General features: G+C 44.3%; 1 protein-coding gene across 2 annotated transcripts in view; it reads left to right on the forward strand.

Annotated features, from left to right (window-relative positions):
• Window positions 1-12,315: 12,315 nt before the first annotated feature.
• ZNG1A (Zn regulated GTPase metalloprotein activator 1A) overlaps window positions 12,316-23,982 on the forward strand; it is a 39,289-nt gene continuing 27,622 nt past the window's right edge. The window contains exons 1-4 of one of the 2 annotated variants that reach the window (XM_058657378.1): window positions 12,316-12,547; window positions 13,612-13,698; window positions 17,312-17,408; window positions 19,541-19,632. In XM_058657378.1, coding sequence (XP_058513361.1) covers window positions 12,388-12,547; window positions 13,612-13,698; window positions 17,312-17,408; window positions 19,541-19,632 — 436 coding nt within the window. In that variant the 5' untranslated portion in view covers window positions 12,316-12,387. Of the gene's footprint in view, window positions 12,548-13,606; window positions 13,699-17,311; window positions 17,409-19,540; window positions 19,633-23,982 lie in introns of those variants that run through there. The other variant, XM_058657379.1, reaches the window with a different exon arrangement.

A 23,982-nucleotide genomic window follows, 5' to 3' on the forward strand; every position in this document is an offset into this window, starting at 1 on the left:
GGAGTTAGACTGGGTGGTAGGCAGTTAGGGTATTCTGGGTCCCCCAAGTCATTTTTCTTTCCAAATATAAAGGGGTATTTTTCCCCACCATGTCTTGGATTCACCAGAACACGTCTCTCCCAAGACAAATGCATATTTTATCAGGAGTGCTTCCCCAGGAGACAAGGGTGACATTAACATATCTATAACCCACCTGAAGCCTCCACCCAATTCTGTCTCTGGCCATTGCCAAGGGAGAGGGCTTCAGACTGGCCTCTTTATCATTAGAAAGGGACCAAGGAGGTTGGCCAGTGACACCTTTCTGGCCTTTTGTCCCAAGGCCAGGTACCATGGAAACCAGGAATTTCCTTTGTTTATGGAGAAACATCTTTGAGGGGAACCTTTGAAAGATACTTTCCCCACCATTAATATGGGTTTTTCTCTCTTAGCTTTTCCTTCTGCCACGATGGCAGAGGATCTCGAGGCCCCCTCCCATCACTAGGATGGGAGTCTACTTTCTCAACTACTTCTAATAAATCTTACTTTAAAACTAAACTGTGTCCGCATGAAAATTCTTCTTTCCTGCGAGACAAGAATTTGAGGTTGCTGCAGTATTCGGGGTTCAAAAACCCTACAACACAATCACCAATATGAAAGGTAGAGACCAAAGCACACAAGTCTGAAAGCTATCGTTAATATATACAGGGGAATAAGGAGGTAACTTTACAGCCACGAAACATCTTACATTATTTTACAAATAAGCATCCAGAGAATGAAAAAGGAGCTCAGGGAAAACTGGAAAAATACGGTATGGTAACAAGCAAACACTGAAGAAAATATTTTAATTATTTTTATTTAAGGAGAGCGACAAACAGGAGTGATGGGAAGAGATACAGAGTTCTTCTCCACTGTTTGACCCCTCAAATAGATGACTCCAGCAAGCAGGACTGGGCCAAAACTGACTTGATAAACCAAGACTTGGGAATGCAATCCTCCCCAGGGGGTGCAGGAACCCAGTTTTGGAGTCAAGGGTTTTGAGTCGAGCCTCCTGGGGTTTGCATTAATTGGAAGCTGAACTCAGATTCCAGAGTTTGAAATTAATAAGACTCCCTTCTGGGAAATGTATTTGTTAAGCTGAACAACCACCCCAAAGAAAGCTTAGAAATGAATTGAAGTTCATCTCTCAGAAAGAGAGGAGAAAAAAAGAGACAAATAAATGCAAGATAAGTTTAGAGAGAAGGAAAGAAATTAGAGGACCAAATCAGAAAGTTCCACAAATTGTGACAGAGAGGATCAGAACAGAGACATCAGCAACATGATGAAAACACAAGGACATGAGTGGGTTGATCCTAAGAGCCCCTCGAGTGGCCAGATAACGGGTGCAATTAGATCTTCCCTGGGGTGCGTTGTTGTTCTAACATTTCACACCACTGCGCTGTTAGTTTGCTGGAACTGCCAGCCTGGAGCCAGAGACCTGTGGTTTGAAGTTAATGTTCTCATCCTTCTGAAAGAGCAAGATGCAATGGTATACCTAAGAAGCCGTTGAACTTATCTGGACAATAAGATGCTGGACTCTATGTTTGGTATATGCTTGCAATGGGGGAATCTCAACTGAACTTGAACTGTGGTTATGCAACAAGGTGGAGGAATCCACCATGGTGGGAGGGTTTGGGGAGGGGTGGGGAGAATCCCAGTACCTATGAAACTGTGTCACATAATACAATGTAATTAATGAATTTAAAATAAAAAAAAAAAAAAAAAAAAACACTATTAAAAAAAAAAAAAAAAAAAAAGATGCAATGGTCAGTGGGTTTGGTTTCTGCTAACTCTCTCTCTGCCTGGTGTGCGTGTGATGGTCTTCCAATGGTTTTTTTTTTTTTTTTTAATGGATTTTTTCCTTGGTCAGAAGTTCCTGGCTGTTCTGCCTCCTGTTGGGCTCCCTGCTAATGTGCCTGGAAAAGCATCAGGGAGTTTTCGAAGTACTTGGTGGCCTGGCCACCCATGTGGGAGACCTGGAAGAGGCTCCTGGCGTTTGACCAACCCAGTTCTGGCTGTTCTAGACATTTGGGGGAGTGAACCAGTGGGTGGATGGGTCTCTCTCTCATTCTTTTTCTTTCTTTAACTCTGCTTTTTGAGTAAAATAAAGAGAGAGGTTGTAAACAGATGCCAGGGGACTTCTGGCCATGCTGGGAGTCTTTCAAACCTGAATTGTGGTTGATTGATATGCAGTTGCTTAAATGCACTAAAATTCACCGAGGCTGGGGTTGGGCGGGGGGCGTGCATTGTGGTTCAGTGGATTAAACCTGCCACTCCCAACACTGTCATCTATGTTACAATGCCAGCTGGAGTCCCTGATGTTCCGCCTTGGATTCATCAGCCTGGAGAGGCACCTGGGAAGACAGTCATGATGGCCCAAGCACCTGAGTTCCTGCCAATCACAAAGACCTGAATGGAGCTCTGGCTCGTGACTTCAGGCTGACTTCAGCACCAGAGGACAGTTAAGGAATGAACACAATAGACAGAAGAGGCTACCCCATCCGAATTCTCATCTTTTCCCCACCTCGGTTGCTCTGCCTTTCAAATAATTATATATTTTTCTTTTCAAGATTTTTCTTGCACAGAAACTGTTGACATAAATTCAAAATATCTCACCCAGTAGGTAATATTAGCTACAATAGGGTCCTGCAATGTAGCCTAGTGGCTAAAGTCCCAGCCTTGCATGTGCCAGGATCCCATATGGGCGCCGGTTCTAATCCTGGCAGCTCCACTTCCCCTCCAGCTCCCTGCTTGTGGCCTGGGAAAGCAGTGGAGGACGGCCCAAAGCCTTGGGACCCTGCACCTGCATGGGAGACCTGGAGTAAGCTCCTGGCTTCTGGTTTCAGATCGGCTCAGCTCTGGTCATTGTGGCCACTTGTGGACTGAACCAGTAGGTGGAAGATCTTCCTCTCTGTCTCTCCTCCTCTCTGCAAATAAAAATAAATATTAGCTACAATATGGCAGAGAGACAGTAAGTTTAAAGTGAAGGACCCTGGCGGACACCTCTTGGACCGTGGGATTAAAATGAACACTGCCAGTCACATGATATGCAGATGTCATATGCCCACCGAAGTGATGTGCAAGAGACCACAACTTCAGACAGACTGAGCAAGACCTGATGTGAGAGGCCGCACTGGTTGCAGGCGCAGAAGTGAGACGTCAATCTGGGGAAATTTTCAACAAGATTTATCAATTCGTTCATATCACAGTACTAATTTCCTGTTTTCGATAGTTATATTATGATTGTGAGAGGCATATATTAGAGCAAAGTATAAAATAACTTCTATAACTTCTATAGTTGGAAATAATTTCAAAATTTCAAAAATGAACAAATGAAAAGCAAACTCTCTTCCAACTCAGAAAGGGCAATAGACGAATAACCCCAAATTAATGATAAGTGACAAGCACAATTCTCCATTGTTCAGAGAATAACAAGTAAGAATGTAAGTGATTATAAGGAAAATTCTAAGAAGATGTATTTGTTGGAATTCAGAGTCCACAGAGAGAAGGAGAGAGAATGACCTTCCTTTTGCTGGTTCACTCTCCACATGACTGCAACAGCCAGCAACGAGCTAGGTCAAAGCCAGGAGACAGGAGCTTCTTCTAGAAGTTCCACACAGGTGGCAGGGGGTCCAAACACCTGGGCCATCTTCGGCTGCTTTTCCCAGGTGCAGGGACAAGAATCAAAAAGCAGAGCAACCAGGTCACACAGCAGCAGCCATTTGAAACACTGGCCCTTCGGGTAGAGGCTTCACCTGCCATGCCACAAACCCAACTCTGAGAAATTCATAAATAAACTTTTCCTGTTAGCCATCCTCTCTAAATGGAACCACCCTATAAATACCCTTCTGGATTTTCCTTTTGCTACTCAACAATGTATTCGTTTGGTGAGGCCTGTCTTTTGTTTTTATAGTACTTATAAACGCATGATTTGTCTTTTTATTTTAAAATACTTCAAATAATACTGAGAAGACAAGGAAGAGCTCAGCTTGCACACACGATTTTAACTTTTTGAGCATCTACATTTGCTCCATATGTAAACATTATTTGTATATTTACATGCATGTTACTTCTTTAGAGCAAGGGTAGATATAATCTCAGCATGCGATTCACAAAATAAGATCACAAAATGAGGAACCGAGGGTATATTGTTATAAAAGGAGCCTATTTCAGTAAAGACTCATTTATAAATATTTACATCCCATGCCATATGGGATTTGCACTTTGAAGAATGTATTAATTTCTATAAATGAGAGAAGATGTGCGGGCTGGCTTATTTGGCTTAGCATATTGATCTCTATTCTGTTGTAAATGTCAGGGTTGCTTCCTTTTTAGTGGTGGAGTGATAGCTCATTGTTCATAAACACATTTTCTTTATCCATTCATCCACTGACCGATGTCTGGCTTTATTCATGCCTTTTCTGTTGCAAAGAGCGTTTCGATAAACAAGGTGATACAGGGGTGAGCACAGTGGTACCGTGCCTAAGCTGCCATTTGAAGTACCTGGTTCACTCCCACCGCTTCCAGTCTCCCAAGCTTCATGCTGATACATACGCCCTGGGACCGATGATGGACCACTCCAAGATTCACTCCCCAAATGTCTACAACAACCGGGATGGAGCGAGGCCTAAGCTGTGAGCCAGGAACTCCCACGGGACCTTCCATGTGGGTGGCAGGGACAGACAGCAGTAGATAACATCTGCTTGATTTGGATCTAATGATCATGCAAAATTCTGTTGTCCCATAGCATGCATTTTTAAAAAGTATTTATTTATTTGTAAAGGAGAGAGACAGATCTGTGACAGTGAGGTGGAGGACAAAGTTGATCTAGCTGCAGATAACAGCTCCTGTTATTCTTAGACTTATAAGGTCTATGTTTGATTCTGCTTGAGCTGAAGAAAAGCAAATCCCTTGCCTGTATTCTGTTTGCACCGGTATCAGAGGCTAAGGCTGACCCAAATTAACCTACAGTTCTGCTATATGCTCATAGTAACAGAAGCATGCCCAATGATACAACTGCCAGCCACCCAAACAGGAAGCATTGTACTATATAAGGAGTGAAAAGGGGTGGCGGCTAGATTCTGAGAAATCTCTGCTTACTTTCCAGAAAAACTATTCTTATCCTTCCTCCTTACTAGAGTGTATTTCCTGTTTTATCAAACAGCATACGTTTTGTTCATTAATCAATGTATTTGCATCTTCGCTCCTTTTATGACGATTTATTTTTATGTATCTGAAAAGCAGAGTTTCATAGAGAAAGAGAAAGAGAGCGAAAGATCTTCCATCGCTGGTTCACTCCCCAAAAGGCCACCATGGCCAGAGCTGAGCCCATCCAAAGCCAGGAGCTGGAAGCCTCCCCTAGATCTCCTATGTGGGTGCAGGGACCCTGCCGGAGTCCAGCTCCGGCCGAGTTCGGAGCTCGGGAAGGGTGCGTGGAGTCGGTGATAAAGAAAGACAGAGACACTGACATTTGGTGCGTTCTCACAACAGCCCAAGAAAAAGCTGTCGTTTTTATTTACTCAGACACCTCACAAGCTTCTACACAAACAACTAATTATTCTATTTTTACTGCAAGACTAAGGGGGCATATACAGACATTTGGTCACTCCATCTGCACTTCAAGGCTAAGCAGGTGACCCTAAAGATAATTCTGCAAAATACTGTATTCATATTCTTCAAAGCAAGCCATTATTTATTCTTCAACAGTAGCCATGGAGCGACAGCCAGGACTCCAAGGCCAAGGCACATGCGATTACCTGCTAATTACCAGGCCTGCAGGTAGTCTTAACATGTTACTCTACACTTTAGTCCCCTCCACATAGGGCCTTACCCGCTATGCCAAATACCAGGCCAGAGAGTTCATTTAGTTTGGAAAAAGCATTTATGTATTTATAAGACAGAGAAAGGAGCTCCCATCTGCTGGCTCATTGCTTGAACCCCACAAAGGTGAAGAGTTTGCCTACAGGTGGCAAAAACTCAATTACTTCCAGCATCACTGCTGCCTCCCAGGGTCCCCACTGGCGGGAGTGTAACCAGGACTTGACCTCAGGCACTTAGATACGGAATGCAGAAGACATAGCTGACCTCTTAACCCTCTTAGCCAACCATCCATCCTGGTATTTACCTTAATGCCTCTGGTCTACGTGACCATTTGTAAATTGCAGCACTCAAGTATTATTTATATTATTTTGAGACAATTAAGCAGTTAGAACCCTGTACCGATGAGGATTATTTTCAGTGGCATAAACAGACATCTGAATGACATACAATTTCCTTTCTCCTGCAGCTCTGCTCTGTGGAGTCCTCCGTGTGCAACCTGCTGATGCTGGGTCTCTGCTCCACCTCCCCCAGGACATGCTTGCCTCTTGTCACCAGTGACCAACATGCGCTCCGGCCATCACACCTGCAAACCAGGCAGTAGGAAAACAGAAAAAAAAAAAAAAAAAAAAAAACAGCAGCAACAACAAAATGTGGAATGTTCCAGAATGTCCCATTTACCAGAACATCATTGCATGGCCCTGTCCAATTACAGAGAGGCCTGCAATGCGAGGTCTTCATCAATAGGGCCCATGCACCTGGCCTGAGAACCTGGCTAGAATAATAGAGTCTCTCGCTCAGGAACTGTGAAAAAGACCCAGTTGGAGGGGAGGGCTGATAGAACAATGAAACATTACTCTTCAGGAAGCGTAAGGACACCAAAGGATGTCGATTCCAATGACGTTTCCGAAAGAAAGATGACGTCATTGAAACGGAAGAGACTCCCGTATGGTACCACGTATCTGGAGCAGCCGCGAATGAGCTCAAGGTCAGAAAGGAAACATGAAATAAGAGGATAGGGAGTAAAGCGGTGCTTGCATAGAATTCATGAATCTTGTTAGATAAATTTTGTCTGCTGTGCACCTGAATAGGCTGCCGTTGCAAATGGAGCTGGACCCTTACCAGACTGTGAGCCTGCCACAGCCTTGACTTGGGACTTCCTGGCATCTGGAGCAGTGAGAAAACAGATTTACGCAGCATACAGATCAGCCAGGCGCAGAGAGCTTGCGGTCGAAGTATAAACAGAGCAAGACAGTGACCCAGAATTCCCTGTTCTTAAAGCCAGTCGAAACTGACTTTGCCGATGGCACAGCTCATCAGATGCAGTTAAACACTCTCAGAAGGAGTTGGGGAGAAAGGCAAGACAAAAGAGGAAGGAGAAAGAGGTAGGTAGGAGGAAGGAGGTGGCTCTGTTTCTGTTCTTTTATTCGCATTTAAGGACTTGCAAGTGCGTGCCTGTAGATTGTGGAATAGACTTCTCTAAAATTATAAAAAATCACAACATGAAACTTCCATGAGCTGCCAATGTCACTTGTAAGTTTCTGGGCATGGTAGGAGAGAACAGCTTGCACTTGAGGCTCTCTCCTCAGCGGTTACAACATCAATCATTGCCCAATGCGTTTGCTTCTGTTTTGTTTTTGCTCAATCCCTACTCCTGGCCGGATAGTGTATTTCATAGAGAGAGGCTAGTGTGCCTCTCAATTTGGTCAGCATATGGACTTTGAATAGCATTTAAAAATATGTGCAGCGGCCAGAGATAAGTGATTCAAACAATACTCCTGATGGTCTTTGACTTGAAAGTCACAGTTGCTGAAAACCCTGAAATGCTAGTATTTCACCTGATAAGACACTTTCAGTGTTCTGTAAAGGGGGTGCTATTGCATGTCCGTTCAGCGGTTGCATCGCTTACTAGAGGGCTCAGTAATGTTTAAATATTGGGATCCTGCCTTATATAAAACAATCCCAAGCATGAAAGTCATTAGCCCTGCCCTTCCAGATACGTTCCTAACAAGTTTACACGTGTTTGATACAAGTATCAAGTAACGGATAAATATTACACATTTAACATGCGTTTGCTCCAGCTAGGGAAGAGGAAGTGGATTAATTTTGAAACCCTCAGCTTCCTCTTCTCAAAACCAGAGGCTATTGCTGGCCACTGCTTTTTTTTTTTCTCTGCAGGAAGTTGCAACAGTGAGAGCAAAAGTCAAAACCAAGGTGGTATGATTGTTAGTTTTCTTCAGACTTGGCTGTATCTTCGGTCCTCCTTGTCTTTCATGGCGAGTAACATGTGCACTCAAGGAGAAAGCCAACAGGGGCAGCTGGACATCAGGCCAGAGGATGCTTGGGGAGGGTTGCTGTTCCAAGAGCTGCGTGCCACGGGAATTCAGACAACCTGGGAGCGTATCTGCTCTGCTAGCCACACTCAAGGGCCACAAACACAGCACCAAGACTCAAGTCGAGCCCCAGTTCGAGCTCTCCCAGGTCAGGACAAACCATCTGACCAGCTCAACTCCTGACCGTTCTCTGAGTCAGTAATGTGGTAACTTTGGCCCCTAACACTCTGAGGACACGCAGCAGTCGTAATAACAAACACATGAACTTTGCAATAGCCAGAATGATCTGCAGTCTTTGTAAATTTCTTCTAATCCATCTTGAGAAGACAGGACTTATACCAATACTATCTTAGATCCGAAGCTAGTAGAATTATGGCATATTGCCTTTAAAAAATAAGTTTTGAGAGTTGAGTATGGTTTTCACATTTTTCGGAGGTTAAAAGAAAATTAAAAGATTTATTTTAATGACTTGAAAATACTGTGGCATTCAAATTTTAAGCTTTGTAGAAATGTGGGTTTTTTTGTTTTTTTTTAAAGATTTATTATTATTGGAAAGCTGGATATACAGAGAGGAGGAGAGACAGAGAGGAAGATCTTCCATCCGATGATTCACTTCCCAAGTGAGCCGCAACGGGCCGGTGTGCACCGATCCGAAGCCGGGAACCAGGAACCTCTTCCGGGTCTCCCACGTGGGTGCAGGGTCCCAAAGCTTTGGGCCATCCTCGACTGCTTTCCCAGGCCACAAGCAGGGAGCTGGATGGGAAGTGGAGCTGCCGGGATTAGAACCGGCGCCCACATGGGATCCCGGGGTGTTCAAGTCGAGGACTTTAGCAGCTAGGCCACGTCACCGGGCCCTGTAGAAATGTGTTTTTAAAAAATATATTTTTATTTGAAAGATCTACAGACAGAAGTCAAGGCACACAGACAGACTTGGGACATCCTCTGCCACTCTCCCAGGCCATAATCAAGGGTTGAATCTGAAGTGGAGCAGCCAGGACTAGAACCAGAACCCCCAAGGGATGATGGCGCTGCCAGCAGAGGATTAGCCTATTGAGCAACGGAGCTGGCCCATGCTTTCTTTCTTGTTATACACAGACCTACCCAGTATTCTCAAATGAGGTTTTTGGGCAGCTAAACCTAAAATAGTTATTATAAGTCCCTGGTTTGGGACTTACATGGACTGTAGTTGCAGGCACACCTGGATTAACCACAGGGCTACCATTTACTGAGCATGTTATTGGAACCAGATCTTTAACTTTTCTAAGCCTCTATTTCCTCATCTGCAGAATGGGCACACAAATCCTATTTCCCGGAAAGAGTTAAACGAAGTCATGATTCTACATGCTTAGCTTTGCCACAAAACTCAACGGATGCTACGGGCTCAGCAAGTTCTTCTTATTGTTGTTATTTTACCATAAATTGAATCAGATTGCTAAACAACATCGCAAAGCTACATGAGGAGGACATTTTAAGTTACATTCGAAACTGTAATAGATTCTATCACATTATACTTAGGAATTTTTTTTTCTTTACAGTTTTTAAAGGGCATCTTGAATTTTTACAACAAAGGCATTCTGTCAGAACAGATAAAATTGGTACGGTGTTTCATGATTAAATAAAAGTCAGTTCAGCCATCTAAGGAGCCAAGCATTTACAATCATAGACCTGAGTAAATCAGAAACACTTGGCTTTTCACATTGCTAAATTCTGCCCGGTTATTACGAGTCAGAAAACAAAATGTATAGTCATTTGGCTGACGACGAATGCAGAGACAAACTAAAGCAAAGCTGTTTCCAGATTGTTCTCTTTACATTCACCCCCAAGGTCAGTCCTTGAAAGTGCTGCAGGTGGCGCTTCTGAGCACATGCGCAGAGCTGTCTCCAGGATGGAATGTACAAGGAGACCGTTCCCTGGGAAAAACCATCATGATTTCAATGATACGAAGTTCATGTTCTGTACAATTCACCAAGTTTTAAAGTTACATCCTCAGGCTTATGCTATCCCCACCATAACCAGGTTCAGGATATTTTATGTCTAGCCAAAGAAATACTAAACCCATGGGGAGTGACTCCTTGACTCGGAGTCCCTAGTAACTGCTAAACTATGTTTCTTTTCTATTACATATGGTGCACCTTTCACATAAACAGAATGCTATGATACGCATAAAAGTGTTCAAGTTTCATTCATCTGAAAGCTGGCATCACACCTGGTTATTGTCAAATCATTTTTTTATTGTATGGATTTTATTTCTCTCTCTTTTTTTTTAAAGATTTTATTATTATTGGATAGCCGGATATACAGAGAGGAGGAGAGACAGAGAGGAAGATCTTCCATCCGATGTTTCACTCCCCAAGTGAGCCGCAATGGGCTGGTGCGCACCGATCCGATGCCGGGAACCAGGAACCTCTTCCGGGTCTCCCATGCGGGCGCAGGGTCCCAAAGCCTTGGGGCGTCCTCGACTGCTTTCCCAGGCCACCAGCAGAGAGCTGGATGGGAAGTGGAGCTGCCGGGACCAGAACCGGCGCCCACATGGGATCCCAGGGCAGTGTGGGTCTTCTAGCCGGCAGTACAATGCCCAAGGAAGCGAAACTCTTTTGTTCCACTGCCTTCTGTCCTCCAAAATTGAAAAGTTTGTGAATCACTTCACTGTTTTGGGGATGTCATGTCAAGTGAAGCCAGCGCCAATCTCTGTGGATTTGTATCAACTTTAACATGTTTGTGAGTCTATTGTCAGTCCTGGCTGGCCACTTCTAATCCAGTTCCTATATGTGATTAAAACATTTTTTTTTAAAAAAAGAATAACAGTAAGTGAACATTCCAGATAAATGTCCACATAGGAGAACTAATGGAATACATACAGTGTATTTTATGGAGGAAAGAAATACACATTTAATCGGTGCCAAGATGTTGTAAAAGAAAAATATGACTTTGGCGTCAGATTTGGTGACTGAATTTGGCTAAATAATTTAATCTCTCTGCCTCAGATTTAAAAGGAAGATAGTAACACATCCAATGGTTGTCCTAAGAATTAAATATGTGGGTAGAATATACGAAAGGCTGTTCAACTTTGGGAAAGATCAAAGAAAGGCAAAAAAAGAGCCTAATATATTATTCTGCATGCAACTTATTGGTAAAAAACAAACAAAAACTTACAGTCCGAGACATTAGCACACAGTATAGGGACTCATGGCACATTATCTTTTAAAGTATAAACTTGTTTAGCTAAGACCCAGCAATTCCCCATAGATGTTGAAAAGAACCTGGAAAGGGAAGAGCAAATTGCTACAGTCACCCTGTAGATACAACACAGCAGGGTAGGTTATATGTTGTGTAGCATTCTCATGCAAATCAGAAGCAAAAGAACAAAGCACCACAATATGTTAAAGCAACACCATGCGACAAAACAAAGCAGAAAGCGTTTGATCAACAAAGCAGAACCAGTCATGACGCAGTTGCCTTGATGAGGAGCCATTTGGCTTGGGACAAGGCAAGGACACGCGGAGAGGCGTAACTTTCACTTATGTAACTGTTACACACACTTAAAGGACAACTTTTCATGAAGTACGGATGACGAGTGTCACCACCAAGAAATAGGATTAATGAACTCAGTGTCCAACTTTTTAAAAAGTGATGCAGTGATCTGAATACGCACAGATAGTATGCAACGACTAAAGAAGAAAAAGTTTCACTGTTATCCTTCAGGTAGGAAAGTTGCAATTAAAACGGTGGGGTTGCAACCTTGCATATTTTTGTTTTTACGTTCCATATTTTTTCCTTTATGAATTTAAAAAAAAAATTTCCCCCTTTATTTCTCCCCTTTAACCGCAGGAACAACAAGAACTCAACCCCGCTACAGCAAGCACACCCTGGTGCAGTGGGCAGCTTGTGGTCTCAACCAGGTGCTAGGAGGCCCCTTCTGGTCAGTGGTCAGCCTCTGAGGGCCACGCCCAGGGGCAGGTCAGTCCCCCTCCTGGGCAGTGGGCAGCTTCTAGGGGGCTTGGCCAAAGGCAGGAGATCTCCTTCCTGGTCAGTGGGCAGCTTCTGAGGGGCACGGCCAGGTGCAAAGCGGCCCCCTCCCGGCCAAGGGGGCACACTGTGGGCGTAGCCACGCGTCGCAGCGTGATGACGTCTGAGCCGGGCGGCAGCAAGTGCTCTGGGGGCGGCGCCGCCGCTGCGGCCTGGTTCTCGAACGCCGCGGGAAGCGTCGTGTCGTGGGCCCGGGATGTTGGAGGCTGTGGGATCTGTGGAGGAGGAGGAAGACCTTGCGGAGGAGGACTGTCCTGAGTTGGTTCCCATTGAGACGAAGCAAAGAGAGGAGGAGCAGGAGGGAAAGTATGGCCTCGGCGCCAAGATCCCAGTCACAATTATCACTGGGTATCTAGGTAACGCAGCCTCCCGAGGTCGGCAGGTGCAATTCTGGGGTTCGGGGAGGGGAGGTGCCGTGGCCTCCAGGGAGGGTCCCGTCCGCGGCTGGCCAGGTCGGCTGCACGCTGGTCCCACTGTGAGCCGCCCCCCGGTTCTTCCTGGTGACCCCAGCTCCCCCGAGCGTGGTCCGAGCTGGGCTCCTCCTCCCCGGTGTCCAGTCCAGCATCCCTTTCAATGTTTTGAAAGGACAGTAACCTAAAGCCATTTTAGATGTTCATAGCCTAGTATTCGGTGAATCCCTCTGTGTTATAGCCTAGAAGAATGGGGAATGTATTTTAAACAGAATATGACCGCCTGCAGAAATTTTAGCAGTACATGCTTGGAATACCAAAATACTAGAAACTAAAAAAAAAAAAACCACGTAAATTCATACGATTGAACTTGTTCTGTGCAGTGAAGTCCCCGCCCCCTGCATGAATTTTGATGTTTGCAGAATCAAACCAGATGTTTTTCTTCTGCTTGGGACAATTTAACCGGGTTTAATGCGCCACCTACTGGATTAAATTAGATTAGCAGCTGACGGTCTGGGATACTGAATATTCTGCCCTTCCTAAATACTTGTTACCTCTGTTGCCCCATTCCATAAATCATATGTTTGGGATCCAAAAACATTGTCATCACCTAAAGGGATTCAAATGTTTTATAAACTTTGAATTCCCTACTGTTTGGAAGGCATTACTTCATTGATTTGTCTTTTAATAGAAAGTTTAGATATCCTTATGTTGTTGCTTATACATAATGAAGAAGGCGTCTTATTTTAGCTGTGTTATTTGGAGGAGAAGCTATCATTCTGCTTGTAGGCGTATTTATAAAACAAAATTATATATCTATGTAAAACTTTTTTTTTAAGTTTTCAAAGGATGATTTAGTCTTTTCTTCTATTCCTTCCATACCATAGTTAAGTCATAGAAGTAGATGAAAAATCACTTGCAAATTCTTAGAAACATTGGGGCTTTTTGTGTCCTTTTTGAGATGGTACAGTTTTTGAATTTTTAAATTTAAGACAAATATGTTTTTGTAGGTGCTGGGAAGACAACACTCCTGAATTATATTCTGACAGAGCAACATAGTAAAAGAGTGGCAGTCATTTTAAATGAATTTGGGGAAGGTAAGTAGGGTTCAGTGAAAGCTTCGTTTCAGAAATGCGCACTATAGATTGTTTGCACTGGACCACTGATATTTTATATTGAACAGTGAAATACAAGTTTCTACAATGTGAAGAAGTAATAGGGATGGCTTTGGAAAAATTAGGTTGATGTGTGTCAGGCTAGTTTGATAGATTTAGGATATTGAAAGAAGTTACTGAAAAATTTCATTTTGCAGTACTTTTAGAGTTCATACTAGCAGAATTAATTTTTTACCTGAAATAAATGACTCCAGAAATAAAAAGTTAAAATGTGAAAGTTTTTCAGGCCTGGTGCGGTAGCCTAGCAGCTGAAGTCCTCACCTTGCGTGCACTGGGATCCCATATGATCGCCGGTTCTAATCCCAGCATTCCTGCTTCCCATCCAGCTCCCTGCTTGTGTCCTGGGAAAGCAGTAGAGGATGGCCCAAAGCCTTGACCCTGCACCCGCGTGGGAGATCTGGAAGAAGTTCCTGGCTCCTGGCTTCGGATTGGTGTAGTGCCGGCTGTTGTGGCTGCTTGGGGAATAAACCAGCAGACAGAAGATCTTCCTGTCTCTCCTCCTCTCTGTATGTTTGAAAGGCAGATTTACAGAGAGGAAGAGACAGATTTTCCCTGCGCTGGCTCACTCTCCAAATGGCCACAGTGGCCAGAGCTGAGCCGATCTGAAGCTAGAAGCCAGAAGCTTCTTCTGGGTCTCCCACATAGGTGCAAGGTGTCAAGCTCTTGGGCCATCCTCTTCTGCTTTCCCATAACCAGAGAGCTGGATGGGAAGTGGAGCAGCCGCTGGGGCTCGCACCAGCACCCATATGGCATGCTGGTGCTGTAGGCTGAGGGTTAGCGTGCAATACCACCACATGCCCCCGTTACAAAATTTTTCAATTTGTGTTGTTAAATAAACTGTGAAGCAATTAAAGCAGGTTGTTTTTCGAAAATGGAGGAGTGGGTCTTGAGCGCTTCAGATACCCAGGTCCAGCTCCTCATCCTCTGGTAGTTCAGACCCTGTTCTTGCTGCCCACTTCGGGGAGCTTGCGTGCTGCTCGGTTTTGGCCCTGCCTGCCACTAGGAGCTCGGGGCATTTGGGAAGTGAACCCGCAGGTGGAAATGTTTGAACTCTGCCGCTGTCTCTGCCCAACTCCGTCTCCTAGCCTTTCAAGTGAATAATACAGTAAAAGAAAAAGAATTTTTTTTTTGAATAGGTTAATATGTCTTTGAAAATGCGTGCAGTTCTCAACATTTTGTCTTTGAGACTACACTGTAGTTTGTTTTAATGATTTATTTATTATTTTTAAAAAAGATTTATTTATTTTTGTTGCAAACGCAGAGAGGAAGATCTTCCGTCCGATGGTTCACTCCCCAAGTGAGCCGCAAACGGGCCGGTACGCGCCAATCTGAAGCCAGGAGCCAGGAGCCTCCTCTGGGTCTCCCCCACAGGTGCAGGATCCCAAGGCTTTGGGCCATCCTCAACTGCTCTCCCAAGCCACAAGCAGGGAGCTGGATGGGAAGTGGAGCTGCCGGGATTAGAACCGGCGCCCATATGGGATCCCAGCGCGTTTCAAGGCGAGGACTTTAGCCACTAGACTACCATAAGAAGCCACTGGGCCCATAAGAAACCTGTTTTGTAAAGCTGGTTTCTGTGAGAAGAACTTTTTATAAAATTGTTACTGATTTGAGAGGCAGGTACATAGGAGAGCTCCTGTCTGTGGCTCACTGCCGGGATTCTGGAATAGCTGGAATCGGGCTGCTCTTGCAACCATGTGCCAGGAACATACCCTGTGCCTTTCACACAAGTGGCAGGAGCCCAATTCATCTGAGCTGTGACCACTGCTTCCCAAGGTAAGCATTGGTGAGAATTTGGAGTCGGGCGCTGCACCTGGAAATTGAAGCCAGACCTTGCTAAGGAATATTATCATCTTAACTGCTAGGCCGAATTTAATTTCTCATTTCCGTTAACTAAGGAGAAAAGTTCTTTTAGACCAAAATAATCCTAAACGCTTTCTCTCTTTTACCTTACATCTCTAGGTATTATTAACTGACCTTTTATTGTACCTTAATTGTGTGTATTATTTTAGAATTATTTTCCTAATTTTTTTCCCCTCTATTTTCAGTACTTTGTTTACTAATATTCTATATAACCTAAATTCTACAACATTCCTATGTAAAGCTCTTTGTTATCACTTAAATAGGAACATAACTGCGTCAATAAAAAACAATTCACTTTTTCCCTTTGTTTTTTTCCTTTATTGAACGTTTGGAATTCTTCCATGGCTTTGGAATATTGTTTTACTGGAGGGAAAGTAAAACACTTAGAGTCATTCTTATATGATAACAGGGAAACGTTGTAGCCTACTTCAATGTATAGATTGAAAGTTGACATTTTTGGGCCCGGTGCGATAGTGTAGTAGTTAAAGTCCTCGCCTTGCATGCGCCCCGGGATCCCATATGGACGCCGGTTCTAATCCCGGCAGCTCCACTTCCCATCCAGCTCCCTGCTTGTGGCCTGGGAAAGCAGTCAAGGACAGCCCAAAGCTTTGGTACCCTATATCTGTGTGGGAGACCTGGAAGAGGCTCTGGCTCCTTGCTTCGGATCAGCGCAGCACCAGCCATTGCGGCCACTTCGGGAGTGAACCAGTGGATGGAAGATCTTCCTCTCTGTCTCGCCTCCTCTCTGTATATCCGCCTTTCCAATTAAAAAAATACATATATGATATTGGGGTTTTTTTTTTCAGATTTATTCATTTTATTACAAAGTCAGATATACAGAGAGGAGGAGAGACAGAGAGGAAGATCTTCCATCTGATGATTCACTCCCCAAGTGAGCCGCAACAGGCCGGTGCTGCGCAGATCCGATGCCGGGAACCAGGAACCTCTTCCGGGTCTCCCATGCGGGTGCAGGGTCCCAAAGCTTTGGGCCATACTCGACTGCTTTCGCAGGCCACAAGCAGGGAGCTGGAGGGGAAGTGGAGCTGCCGGGATTAGAACCGGTGCCCATATGGGATCCTGGCGCGCTCAAGGCGAGGACTTTAGCCGCTAGGCCACGCTGCCAGGCCCATAATACTGTTTTTTAAAAAAAGTTAACGTTTTAAGTGAGCAATGTTAGTCTGGCCATAAATCTTTCTCATAATGAACTCAGATTTTTACCACTGAAAAAACTGATTAGTCTTGTCTAGTAGAAACAATTTAGAGGCAGAATACAAAAGAGAGAGAGTGAGAGAGAGCGCGTAGTCCCTGAAGAGGCCGAAGGACTTACAGAAATCAGTGTTCTATCCATCTATAGAATTTACCATGCTAAGAAAGTAATGCCTTCCCGCTATCAGGAGATGGCAGTGGGCAGCTCAGAGGCCTCAGAAAGAAGTAGGCATGCTTATTAACTTCCGTGTACTTTTTCAGGCTGTAGATGCTAACAGGGAAAGAAACGAACAACTCAAATAGAAAGCTGTCATGAGGCCGCTGGGGCGGCATAAAAAGAACGGGAGGACGCAAGTTGTGAAAATTTGACTTTGGCGTTGGAACCTGTTCGTCATTGAGCATCCCCAGGCCTGACTGTAGCCGGTCCGTGAACAGAAGCTAAGGAGTCTTGTCCTGTTGGTTGTTCCAGGAAGCGCGGTGGAGAAGCCCTTAGCTGTGAGCCAAGGTGGGGAACTCTATGAAGAGTGGCTGGAACTCGGGAACGGTTGTCTATGCTGCTCGGTCAAGTAAGGAGTGTGTCCGTGACCTGCCTGTCTGGTTGATGGGGAACGTGTCTGGGTTAGATTTTCAGGCTTGATTTGTTAATGTGATGAAACTGAACTCACAGTTGCTTTATTGTATTTCCAAACAGAAAAGAAACATAGGGTTTATTTTCTTGAAGAATCTTTATCGTTGTTTTAATGTGCAGTAAAGTCATTGAGTTTTTTTTTTTAATAGGCTGCTTTTTCTATTTTTTAATCTTCGTTGATTTGAAAGAGAGAGAGAGAGAGACACAGACAGGTGCTGGGGCATAGCCTCTGCCTGCACCAATGACATCCCATGTGGGCCCTGGTTCGAGTCCTATCTGCCCCACTTCTGATTCAGGTCCCTGCTTGTGGGAAAGCAGTGGAGGCTGGTCCAAGAGCTTGAGCCCCTGCACGCATTGGACAGAACTAGAAAAACCTCCTGGCTCCTGGCTTCAGGTCAGCTCGGCTCTGGCCATTGCAACGATGTGGGGAGTGAACCAGTGGATGCCAAGATTTCCCTGTTTCTCTTGCTCTCTGGAACTGCCTTCCAAATAAAAATAGAACTTGAAAAGAGAGATCAAGATCTTTGGTTTCTTCCAAATGCTGGTAACAGGCAGCCTTGGACCCGATCAGTCCGTTTCCCAAGAGCGAGGCGTGGATCTGACAGTGTGCACCATCTCCTGCCCTCTGCCTCACATGGAGTGCACGTTACCAGGAAGCTGGCACACTACAGGCAGTCTAATATGTAGTGAGGGCATTCCAAGTGGTATTCTTTGTTGTCTTGACATAATCTCTTGTACATGGAAGTCTCATGTGTGAAAATGTGGGTGTTCTGAATTTAATAAGAGGTTGGTCTTTCTTCCAACTGCTTACTCTTCACCCTTTCTAAAAACTGAAGCAGGACTGGCATGATGGCATAGCAAACCCATCTTCTACCTGTGGCACCGGCATCTCCTCTAGGCACTGATTCCAGACCCGGCTGCTTCACTTCAGTTTCAGCTCCCTGCAAACGGTGTGAGAAGGCCAAGGGCCTTTGGCACCTGCCCCCATATGGGAGACCTAGAAGCAGCGTGTAATTTCCAGTTTCAGACCAGCCCAGCCCTGGTCTGGCAGCCATGTGAGCGAACCAGCAAATGCAAGATCTCTCTGTGTCTATATAACTCTTTCAAGTAAGATAAAGAAATCTGAAAAATAAAACAAAAAATACAACAAAGTGAATGATTATAAAGGAGACAAATCGGGCCCGGCGTAATAACCTAGTGGTTAAATTCTCACTTTGCATGCGACCAGGATCCCATGGGCACCCGTTTGAATCCCAGCTGCTCCACTTCCTCTCCAGCTCCCTGCTTGTAGCCTGGGAAGGCAGTCAAGGACGGCCCAAAGCCTTGGGACCCTGCACCCACATGGGAGACCTGGAAGAAGCTCCTGGCTCCTGGTTTTGGATCAGCTCAGTTCCAACCATGGTGGCCACTTTGGGAGTGAACCAGAACACGGAAGATGTTTCTCTGTCTCGTTCTCTCTGTAAATCTGCCTTTGCAACAAAAAGAAATAAATCTTTAGTAATAAATAAATCTTAAAAAGAGGAGATAAATCTTACAGTATATTCCATTTACAGAGAAGTTTCCAGGCGGGATGTCTGTTGACTTTGTGTGTTCTAAGCCATTAAATTTCTTCTCCATCATTTCTTACCTTGGGTGTTTATATCTGAGTCAAGTGTACTAGGAAGGATAAGACTGTAACAATCCATTAAGTATTTTTCTTCACTTTTAGTATTTTAAGTAAGAAAGAAGAAAGAAGACCTATATAATAATTTGCAATAGGATTAAATGACATTCAATAACAGCACTTCGTTAGCTATCCAACTAGTATAATTACTAAATGTTATCGTTTTGAAGGTTGATGGCTGATATTAAAATTCCCTCTGCCTTTAATTCTAATAAAATATTAGCTCACTATGTGTGTGATTTCTCTTTACTTCTCAATGTGTGTGCATCTGGTTTTTTTTTTTTTCTCTTCAGTAAATATTGGGCAAATGTTTCATTTTGAGCTTATTTAATATATTTTGAATTTTTGTGATGGTTCTTTAAAACTCTCCAGATAATTCAGCGCGTGTTGTGTTTGGTATTTTCCAGGGACAATGGCATTAGAGCTATTGAAAATTTAATGCAGAAAAAAGGGAAATTCGATTACATACTCTTGGAGACCACTGGGTTAGCGGATCCCGGTAAGAAATGACATTATTTATTGATAACTAACATAGCTGCTTCTCACTCGAGAGACATGAGTCCTAAATAAAACTTTACCTTTGATTTGAAATTTGTTTTGGTTCCAAAGAGGAAATATTCTGCCCTAGGACCACATGTCATTGAAGATCATAGGACTTGGTGCTGTAAGCTGTTGATACAAATTGACGTTCTATTGCATGATTTAGAATTATTGATAGGAACAAAATTTGTTTAAAAACCCGCAAGTTTAGGAAAAGAGGCAATTGATAGATTATACTGTGTAGAGATTTAGTTTCTATTTGCATTCTAATTCAGCTTTTTTTTTTTTTTAAGAAAATCATGAAAAGAGAAATCGTTTTTGACTGTAGTCCAGCCGTGTTTACTCCCTTCGCTAACTGTCAGCATCTTGATTTTCTACAATGAAAATTTAAGGAATCTGATTTGTGGATTAATGTGTAAGGTAGCAAAAAATACCCAGTAAACTGTCACCTATGGGCCATTTTGTTAGTGTGAATTAATAATTGTATACTGTTTGAGTTCCATCTGAACTTACATTTTTTTTTTTTAAGATTTTATTATTATTGGAAAGCTGGATATACAGAGAGGAGGAGAGACAGAGAGGAAGATCTTCCATCCAATGTTTCACTCCCCAAGTGAGCCGCAACGGGCCGGTGCGCGCCGATCCGAAGCCGGGAACCTGGAACCTCTTCCGGGTCTCCCACACGGGTGCAGGGTCCCAAAGCTTTGGGCCATCCTCAACTGCTTTCCCAGGCCACAGGCAGGGAGCTGGAGAGGAAGTGGAGCTGCCGGGATTAGAACCGGCGCCCATATGGGATCCCAGGGTGTTCAAGGCGAGGACTTTAGCTGCTAGGCCACGCCGCCGGGCCCTGAACTTACATTTTATACAAAAATTGACCTGTTTCAAAGAATGAATTTGTTACCTTCTTAGTAAAATCTAATATGCAAAATCTGATGATTTTCTGCGAAGAACTTTTAGTTGAAACCCTTGTTCTCAGTTTTCAACATTTAGTGTTTATTCTGTGAGTTTGACTGAAACCCTATTTCTTCCTTTCTTAATTTTGGTCTAAATTTCCACGTTGGGCGGATTTATAAAACTAATGTGTTTGGGATAACTTTCTGAAAGGGTCATAGTGGTTGAAAAAAATAAATGAAGTACTTGATGGGTGCAAACATAACTTGCCACCTATATTAAAGGTGTGACATAGTCACACCGTTTCTAAGTTTTCAAATTGTGACTGGCTTGGTCCTTAGAGCGAAGGTTTTTCAGACATTTCTGAAAGGTTTTTAATTTGTATGTTAGTGTTAAATATTAAAGTAATTAGAATCTGGTAGGACAGAAAATATATGATTTGTTTTTGAAATAGCAAGTAAGTTTTTTGTTTTTGTTTTTTTCCATTTTGGCCAGTTCTGTCACTTCATTGAGAAAAAGGCTTGTTCCTTTTCCTTGAGAATACCTGAGTTGAACAAAACATGATTTGGCTTCTCAGAGCAATGGAAAAAAAGTTAAAGGTCTCAGAGAAAGCTTTTGTATTGGCTCGGAGTCTAAACTGAATGGGGCCTGGTGCTGTGGCGTAGTGGACTAAGACCTAACTTTATAGGCCTGGCATGATGGCTAAATGGCTAAACCCTCACCTTATAAGTGCTGGAATCCCCTGTGGGCACCAGTTTGTATCCACTTCCCCTCCAGCTTCCCATCCAGTTCCCTGCCTGTGGCCTGGAAAAGCAGTCGAGGACAGCCCAAAGCCTTGGGACCCTGCACCCGCGTGGGAGACCCAGAAGAAACTCCTGGCTCCTGGCTTTGAATCAGCTCAGCTCCGGCCACTGTGAAACTTGGGGAGTGATCCAGTGGATGGGAGATTTTCCTCTCCGTCTCTCCTTCTCTCTGTAAATCTAATCTGCCTTTCCAGTAAAAATAAATGTTAAAAATCTTTCTAATTTTCTTTCGAACACTGGTTTTATTGTTGGGTAGAGGCAGAACATTTGTTTTTGTGGGTTTTTTTTAATAGAAGGATTATATTTTCTTTCCCTTTTTTCTCTGTAGTGTGACAGAAAGGGAGGAGGAATAGAGAGGGTGACAGGAGAGAGAGAGAGAGACCAAGATCTGTTGGTTCACTTTCCCATAAAGCTGCTCAAGTTCAAAGCCAGGAGCCGGTAACTCCATCTAACTCTTCTACATCGTTGGCAGGGGGGCCTGAGAACTTGAGCTGTCGTTTCCTACTTTCCCAGAAGCCTTAGCAGTGAGCTGAAAAAAGGTGGGGCAAGCAGGACTTGGCTGCTTGGCAGGTGTGGCTTGACACGCGTCTCCACGTCAGCTCCCAGACATTCAGTGTTAAAAATACATAGGTAATAACTGGGCCCGGCGGCGTGGCCTAGCGCCTAAAGTCCTCGCCTTGAGCGCGCCGGGATCCCATATGGGTGCCAGTTCTAATCCCGGCAGCTCCACTTCCCATCCAGCTCCCTGCTTGTGGCCTGGGAAAGCAGTTGAGGACGGCCCAATGCATTGGGACACTGCACCCGCGTGGGAGACCTGGAAGAGGTTCCTGGTTCCCGGCATCGGATCGGCGCGCACCGGCCCGTTGCGGCTCACTTGGGGAGTGAATCATCAGATGGAAGATCTTCCTCTCTGTCTCTCCTCCTCTCTGTATATCCAGCTTTCCAATAATAAAATCTTTTTAAAAAATACATAGGTAATAACTAAAAGAAATAAAAAAGCTTTTTTCATCATTCCGTACCTCAGTCCTGTGAAATGCAAGGAGGTAAATTTCATTTCAATTTGCTGACACTCCTTGGGATACGGTGTGGTGAATGTAGCAACCATCTCAGCAGGCAGCTTGTTAGAACTGTAAATTCTTTTTTCCCTTTTGATTTGACAGACAGAGAAGCAAAGACAGAGAGATATAGAGACCCGCTGTTTCGGGCCATGAGGCTAGAGCTGGGGGGCTGGGAATGCAATTCAGGTTCAGTGTCAGTGGCAGGAGCTAAATCACCCCCCAGGTCTGCGCTGATGGAGACGACAGCCAGGCCCAACCTCGGCGTCCGCTGCCAACTGTCAGACACAGCACCTGCTTCTCAATGCAAAATGATCGGACCCAACTAGTACCTGTTAACTTCCAATCTGGGTGTTCACTCTCGCCTCTGAAGCTGGTCTCCATAATTCTGCCACGTTTTCTTCAGATTCTGGATGTTATACATCGGTGAACAGGTTAAGCAGTGGTGTTATGTTGCTTCCAAATTTATTTCTGTTGCACTGCAGGCTACCTTCTCACGTAAAGGAACTCCATAAAGCGTCTGAAAAGTATTCATTACCCGTTTACCTGTCTTTCTGTTAACTCTTTGAAGCACTAGCCCTATTCTACTTTTTCTTATTTTTAGCCTTTTTTTTTTCTTTCTCAGTTGCGTTCTTTATTGTAAGTCCTTAAGAATTTCTTTTGGTTTTTTTTTTTTTTCCTCTTTTGTGTCGTTTTGTTTTTTTTTTTCTGTACTGAAAAACAGTTTTTATTTTCTCAGATGTGATTCGACAAAGAGTTCTTTTTCATTCAGCCTGTCCAAGCTGAGCCCCAGTTTGAAGCTGGGTGTTATTTGGGGGCGGAGAAGGAGGGAGAATGGGAGAACCGATGGAGCCCCAAGGGACAGTGTGGCTTTTAAACTTCTGCCTTCTTGAACCGTCAAGGGTTCCTCTCAAGTTTGCACCAGTTGCTTCTAAGCGCACGTCCCTGCCATATGATTGTGTAGCGACGCCCTTGCGCCTCAGCTCTCTCGGTTCATTTCGCTCCGAGCCCTAGCAGGTGACCTCCTCTCAACGTGGAGATGATGAGAAACTTCTGAGGTCTTTGGTTTTGTCCTTCGGCTGTGGTGCTTAGACCTCCTCGGGTTCTCATTTAACTTCTACAGGGCGATGCGTTTCTGATGTTAGGATGTCATAAGCTGTTTCCCTAGAGCCTCTTGTTGGAGGTGGAGATCCTCCGTGACGTCAAGCGTTGCTTCTCCCGCTGCCTCCGGTGATACCAGCATCCATAGGAGTGTCTCTCAGAGTTCTGGCTGCTCCACTTCTGGTCCAGCTCCTTGTTAACGCACTCAAGAAGGCAGATGCTGGTCCTAGCGCCTCAATGCTTGCCACCCATATGGGAGCCCTGCAGCGTCCCTGGCTCCTGGCTTCCGCCTGCCCAGCCCAGGCCGTTTGGCCACTTAAGGAATGCACCCAGCAAATAGAAAAATCTCTTTTCTGTCTTTCCCTCTGTCTCTGTAACTCTGCTTTCAAATAAATAGAATCGTATTTTTTAAAGGTATATTGTTTTTATTATCAACGTCATGAATTATGAAGTCACGGA

This window comes from Ochotona princeps, chromosome 31, assembly GCF_030435755.1.
Source record: "Ochotona princeps isolate mOchPri1 chromosome 31, mOchPri1.hap1, whole genome shotgun sequence".
Taxonomy (NCBI): domain Eukaryota; kingdom Metazoa; phylum Chordata; class Mammalia; order Lagomorpha; family Ochotonidae; genus Ochotona; species Ochotona princeps.